The sequence below is a fragment of the Pygocentrus nattereri genome, chromosome 21, assembly GCF_015220715.1.
Source record: "Pygocentrus nattereri isolate fPygNat1 chromosome 21, fPygNat1.pri, whole genome shotgun sequence".
In the NCBI taxonomy this organism is placed as follows: Eukaryota; Metazoa; Chordata; class Actinopteri; order Characiformes; family Serrasalmidae; genus Pygocentrus; species Pygocentrus nattereri.
In genome coordinates this window covers 30,303,139-30,310,048 of record NC_051231.1, presented here as the reverse complement: position 1 = coordinate 30,310,048, position 6,910 = coordinate 30,303,139, and the positions used below count along the sequence as shown (strand labels likewise).

General features: G+C 43.9%; 1 protein-coding gene across 2 annotated transcripts in view; it reads right to left on the bottom strand.

Annotated features, from left to right (window-relative positions):
- Nucleotides 1-4,176, bottom strand: part of rrp9 (ribosomal RNA processing 9, U3 small nucleolar RNA binding protein) — a 15,295-nt gene extending 11,119 nt beyond the window's left edge. Inside the window, exons 1-5 of one of the 2 annotated variants that reach the window (XM_017711110.2) lie at nt 3,929-4,176; nt 2,773-2,858; nt 2,555-2,679; nt 1,158-1,225; nt 1,020-1,061 (exon numbers count right to left, since the gene is read on the bottom strand). In XM_017711110.2, the coding sequence (XP_017566599.2) occupies nt 1,020-1,061; nt 1,158-1,225; nt 2,555-2,679; nt 2,773-2,858; nt 3,929-4,009 (402 nt within the window). In that variant the 5' untranslated portion in view covers nt 4,010-4,176. The remainder of the gene's footprint in view (nt 1-1,019; nt 1,062-1,157; nt 1,226-2,554; nt 2,680-2,772; nt 2,859-3,928) is intronic. The other variant, XM_017711118.2, reaches the window with a different exon arrangement.
- Between the last annotated feature and the right edge of the window lie 2,734 nt (nt 4,177-6,910).

The following is a 6,910-nucleotide window of genomic DNA, read 5'->3' as shown; positions in this document are numbered from 1 at the left end:
ACAGGGTTCCTGACTCGGAGTCAAATTTACATAAGCGAACAAATGCAGCCAAGCTTCATAATAAATAATTAACCCAGGATTAGAGGCTAAAGCTGTTATTAATCCTCATGCATGCCAATATGAACCCGTGATGTTCTTGATAAACAGTGAATCTCGTGAAACATGAGGAGTCTAGCAGCTTATGTAAGGAATGTAGGCATGAAAGGAACATAAATATGTAGAACAGTGGGCTATAACAATGCACAAAAATCTGTCTTGACGTGATACATTTCTCAAATACAGTAAAAATAATGAGTACGTGAATATGCATCCTGCGCTTGAGGTGTGCAACAGCACACACTTTCATTTTTTATATGTAATGGGAATTTGCGCTATGGTTCTTTTTTAGAGTCGATTTGACCTTTTAATATTTTATGCATTCATAGTATCTACATTTTACAAAACTGTAGTCTCAAATAATAATAAAAAAAAAAAAAATAAAAATAATAATAATAATAATAATAATAATAATAATAATAATAATATTATCACTGGGGCAGTCGTGGGCTGGACGTTAGGGAACTGGCCCTGTGACCGGAAGGTCGCAGGTTCAATCCCCAGGGCTGACAGTACATGACTGAGGTGTCCTTGAGCAAGACACCTAATCCCCAATTGCTCCCCGGGCGCCGTGGATATTTTCATGAGGAATATTTTCATGCGACTGACTCCAAGTTCAGGAAAAAAAAAAAAAAAAAAAAAAGTGACCCAAAAAGGCGTCCACTTCCATCAGAAGGCTACTCCTGACTGGTCAGAGGCTCTGCTTAACTGGTCTGATAGGTGTATATAATCCCAAATCCCAAACTTACCCTGCCTTGGAGCAGGTTAGGCATGCAGTATACACTGCCATGGTTTATGGAGTGCACTAAAAAGAGCTCTGAAGTAAGCTTGAAGTTAAATCCCTAATCAAGAAACCCTGCTTTATGAGGCAGGCCAGTGCCTCGAGACCTCAGCAAAGCTCAGAGGAAACAAACTTCACTCACCTCTTTAGCCATCAGCCTCTGCAGCTTGCCTTTCTGCTCCAGCTGTTTGGAAGCACAGAAGATAAAAAAAGTTGTAATGTGGTCATAAAGCTGAGCGCAAGTAAGTAAAAATACAACCAACAGCTCATGATGTCGTACCACGTCCTCCTGTAATCGTCCAGCAACCAGGTCTGACTCGAACTCCTCAGCCTCTGCCTTTTTCTCTTCTGCATCCAAAACAGACATTCAGCCTTAAAAGCATCCATCATTAGCCACGTTTACACGCAGCCTAATAATCCGTTAATGATCAGACTAATAGCTCAATCGGAATAGAACACGTCCATGTAAACACCTCAATCGGAATAGTCTAGTCCGATCGAGGCCATTCGGAATACAATATCTGTCCGATTGAACGAGGTGGGTAAACCTCTAAATAATCAGTTAAATAGAAGAATAATATCAGTGTAAACGCCTGAATCCGATTACACTCCAATCAGAATGTGTAAGGACGTTCTGTGTATGTGCGCCACGTCACAGCGAAAGGTTTATAACGGTCGACATGGCGGAGACGAAGTTCACGCTCTGTTTAAAGCAAATCAGTTTAAAGCAATTAAAAACACAAGCACTGCTCACTGCTGCTCATCTCACTCTGACATGATGTTCGTTGTCATGGTAACGTTTACTCTAAGTGGCTCTCTCCGCAAGCGCGTCATTTTGGATCTGATTACTTGTAGCGGGCATGTAAACAAAGATTTTCCATCAGACTGATGAATAGAGTGAGCATAAACACCTCAGTCTGAATCGGAATGTATTCAATCGGATTGGCAAAAATCTGCATGTAAATGCAGCCAGTGCCACAAAACACTGGGAGGTCACTGTTATTGTCCGACAGATACAAACATTTGTCACATATATGGATACTGATGGTAAGAATGACTAAAAAAAATAAACTAACTAAAAAAATTCTGATGACTGATGTTCATTTTTATTTCTATTTTAGATTTTAAATAATATCCCAATAGTTGGTTCTGTTCAGTTCGGGTTTCTCTTTATCACCCCTTAGTTTTTATTAGTACAATTTCACAAAAAGTGGAGTTTGGCTTAGAATTTTTTTTTTCTCATGGTAATTTGTTATTCTAACTGTGCGTTTTGTGCTCAAACATGTTACCCAATAACTACGCAGGTACAGGCCAGGCCCCAATTAGTAATTTAGCACCCTACCAACTATGACTATTTTTTTAATTTTTAAAAAGGCCAGGGAATAAACATGGACTTAACTGAGCAATAACAGACCATGTACAACCTTCCAAAATACTTTTGAAAAAATAGATAAACAAGAAAGACTTTAAAAAGATGATGATGCATCATACAAACAGCCTGCGAATCATTGCCCATTCACTGAAAAAGCTACTGCTTATGAATTATTGCTTAATCTAGTGTAAGTGTTAAATGTGACGGTCCTACTTCTCAGACCGATCTCAGATCAGCAGCCTGAGCTAAACTCCATCGCCAATCGTTACGGACTTCAAGCAGAGCAAACACAGAGCTTCACGCACCTTCTTCCCGCAGCTGCTCCAGGTAAAGTTTCGCCAGACGCAGCTTCTTCTCCTGAGGCGTCTCCTCGATCTCCTCATCCTCCTCCTCCTCGTTTCCTTTCCGCTTTCTGTTCGGTCCGTCATCCCTGCTCATAGACAGAGGGGCACAGATGCAATGTCACCTTATAGCTACCAGAGACCACCCAAACTGGAGAAAAGGGGCTCAATTACATGCTTACCCTTCATTTTCGGACTCGCTGGATATTTCCTCGTTCAGTCTTTTCTTGAGGTTTTTTGACCGTCCTTTTCCACCAGCGGTGTCACCCTGTAAGAAGGCAAAGCGCTGCGGTAAGTGCACTTAGAGCTAAAATACTTCAAAGCACATTTCTGAATAATTCACTCCTTCAGATGTAGGCGAAGACTTTCAGAGTGGGTAGATGTGACGTGGTTCATTGAAGAGACTCTTCACGATTTCTTTACAGTGGTGCTGATAGGAACCAGACGTCACAACGTCTATAACACAAATCTAGCCGCTTTATTCAGGATCTAAAACCACCAGTGAAGCTACACGTCTTCTGAACTTACATGGGTAATGCTGATGATGGTAAAAGAGTGGTAAAATCTGATAAGAGTGTTTTTTTTAGGGGACTATTTTGCCTTAGAACACCCTACCAGTTACACATACCCATCCACCATGCACGAACAGATGTGGGCTGGAGGTTAGGAAACTGACCGGAAGGTCGCCGGTTCGATCCCCAGCGCTGACAGTACATGACTGATGCGTCCTTGAGCAAGACACCTAACCCCCAACTGCTCCCCAGGCGCCGTGGATAGGGCTGCCCACCGCTCCAGGCAAGTGTGCTCACTGCCCCCTAGTGTGTGTGCGCATTAGTGTTTTACCTCATGGATGGGTTAAACGCAGAGGTGAAATTTCCCTGTTTGTGGGACTAATAAGTATCATAAACTAAACTTGGATGAAAATACACTGATTAAAATATGCTTCAGGACAGAACTGTATTACAAAACTAGTGTAAAACAATGTTTTTAGGCATCAGGCAGTGGATTCATAACCATGTGAGTGAGGGAGCTTTTAGAGGTGGACGTCTGGTTCCTATCACCACCACTGAGAACCCTTTGGAGTCTTTACGGTTCTTTAAGGTTCTCTAGAACAGAGCATTTCACACCGACCCACCCTGAACGACTTTGTTGACGTCTTAACCACTTAATCAAGCTGGAATTCTGGGCCCTCGGTGGAGTTCCCCTTTAAAGCGTGAGCATGGGGTAGCCTGGGAGCTGCGCCTCACCGCCAAGGAGCGTTAGAGCAAAGCGAGGGGAATAAAGGCGTTAAGCTCTGCGCAGTAAAGAGTGAAACGCGCAGGTCACTCCGGCTCTCACCTTTCGCTTCTGGCCGGCGGTCTTGTCTCCTTTCCCGGGAGCCGCGGAGGCGGATTTCTTCTTGATGAAGAAGGACGACATGATGAGCCGCAGCGCACAGTCCACTTCTCCTCTGAACTACAGACGCTTTCCTCTTCGACTCGCGTAGCTTAATATTTTAAACCCACATGGAGGACTTGCACATGCAGCTGGCCCCCGCTTCTTCGTGTTCGCTGGCTACAGTATAAGCTGTCTCACTGTCGCCCCCTGCAGCAGCGGAGGGCGGCTTCGCTCCTCAGAACAGCCGAAACAGCGCTGGCAGGGGAAGTCCACCCACTTTTCCAAAAATTCAGCACAATTCATTAATAGACCCTTATTAGTCCCATAACGGGGAAATTTCACCTCCGCATTCAACCCATCCGTGAAGTGAAACACCACATACACTCTAGTGAGCACACACACACTAGGGGGCAGTGAGCACACTTGCCCAGAGCGGTGGGCAGCCCAATCCGTAGCGCCCGGGGAGCAGTTGGGGGTTAGGTGTCTTGCTCAAGGACACCTCAGTCATGTGCTGTCAGCTCTGGGGATCAAACCAGCGACCTTCTGGTCACAAGGCTGGTTCCCATGATTGCCACAATTCAGGAGCTAAGATGCGAAAGTCATTTAAAGTGGTTTGGTGTGAAATGATTCAGTGTAGAGACCCTGAGATTCCTTTACAGTGTGGTGATAGGAACTAGGGGTCAGACAAATATAGCCATTTTATTTACTATCCAAACTTGGAAGAAAAAAAATGTTTTCTTTGGGGACTATTTTGCCTCACAATGCCCTGCATATCATAAATAAATAAAAATAAATGGATCAAAAAGGCATTTTAGGCCCAAAACTATTTCTCAGGCGCCAGGTAGCGTGTTCATCGTTGTTTAATGCCATATCTTTTTGTGAGGGAGCTTTTAGAGGTGGACGTCTGGTTCCTATCACTGCCACTAGTTTCTCTAAAATGGAGCACTGCAGACCAAAAACTCCAAATGACTTTGTTTGCATCTTAATCATTTCATTTTGTGGAAATTTTGAAAAATTGGCGGAGTTCCCCTTTAAGGGGGCAGAGCAACCTGAGTCTGAGTCTCCCAGAGGAAAGAGGGGAGAGCATCAGACTAGACAATGTGTGCCTGTCACTGCCCCACACTGACTGACGGTGCGCGTATAAAGCACTTTGTGGGGACCAAAAATGTCCCCGAATGATTGAAAAGGAGTTTTAGTTTTATATTATTTGATAAATACACAGAACAATACATAAGATTCATAAAATTACTGTGTAAAAGTCAGAAACCACCCTTCATTAAGTATCATTTCTAGTTACAGCAGACATTAAGTATAAATTGTGCATTTTTTTCAGTGTCAGGAAAAGCAGAAAACATATTTAACAGAGAACAAACTGAAGCAAACATCATTTTTGGCTTTATTCCAGCATCCATTCTTTTCTGCACTCTTTCAGTTTCTCAAAGAACCTGCAGACATACCTCCAAAGTTCAGTCTTAGAAGCTGGTTTTGTGTTTTCTGCTCCTCGCTGTCCGAGTAGTCAAACCCATTCAGGGATGCTCACATTCAGTCCACTGTTCTGAGAACATCAGCGGCGTCTGTTTATTATGCAAATTTTCACTTATTTTCCTTCGTCGTTCTCCTTCCTCACGCAAGTGGATTTTCTTATACTAGCATGGCAAACTGGGGACCTTCTGGGCCAAAGTGCTGTGGAGATTAACATCTACCCTCATCTAACGCTCTGAATTGAGTTCATGAAGGCCTTGCTAATCAGCTGATGAGCTGAATCAGGCGTGTTTAATGAGGCAGTGAGCTGAAGTCTGCAGTGTCTTATATATATATATATATATATATATATATATATATAGTGCTCAGACGTCACCAACTTTCTGCAGAGTCAATCACTACAGATCTCCAAAGTTCATGTGGCCTTCAGATCAGCTCAAGAACAGCGTAGAGAGCTTCATGGAATGGGTTTCCATGGCCGAGCAGCTGCATCCAAGCCTTACATCACCAAGGCGTTGAATGCAGTGGTGTAAAGCACAACCACTGGACTCTAGAGCAGTGGAGACGTGTTCCCTGGAGTGACCAATCACACTTCTCCATCTGGCAATCAGTTTGGTGGAAGGGGGATTATGTTGTGGGGTTGTTTTTCAGGAGTTGGGCTCGGCCCCATAATTCCAGTGAAAGGAGCTCTTAAAGCTTCAGCACCAAGAGATTTTGGACAATTTCATGCTCCCAACTTTGTGGGAACAGTTTGGGGACGGCCCCTTCCTGTTCCAACATGACTGCGCACCAGTGCACAAAGTAGGTCCATAAAGACATGGATGAGCAAGTTTGGTGTGGAAGAACTTGACTGGCCTGCACAGAGTCCTGACCTCAACCTGATAGAACACCTTTGGGATGAATTAGAGCGGAGACTGTGAGCCAGACCTTCTCGCCCAACATCAGTGTCTGACCTCACAAATACACTTCTGGAAGAACGGTCAGAAATTCCCATAAACACTCCTAACCCTTGAGGAAAGCCTTCTCAGAAGAGTTGAAGCTGTTCTAGCTGCAAAGGGTGGGCCGACATCATATTAAACCCTATGGACTAAGGAGGGGATGTCACTCAAGTTCATATGCGAGTCATGGTGACTCATGGTTCCATGTAAAGAAATCTGAGAGTGTAAGTTTCTCAGTGAATCATCTCAGATCAAAGCCCTCTGAATGACCTTATTTACATCTCAACCTCTGAACTATCCAGAAATTTTAAATATCAATGGAAGAACCCCTTTAAGACAAACTCATACAGGAGAACAAACACCCCACAAAGGCAGGAATACAAACCAGTGAGAGAGAGTGTGAGTGGGTGGGGTTTAGAGAGGGCATCTTCTCTTGTTCACATGAATATGTGATTGACTGTTGCCATGGGTTACTTACACCCCCCCGTCCCCCCCCCCCACACACACACACCCGGGCCAGCTG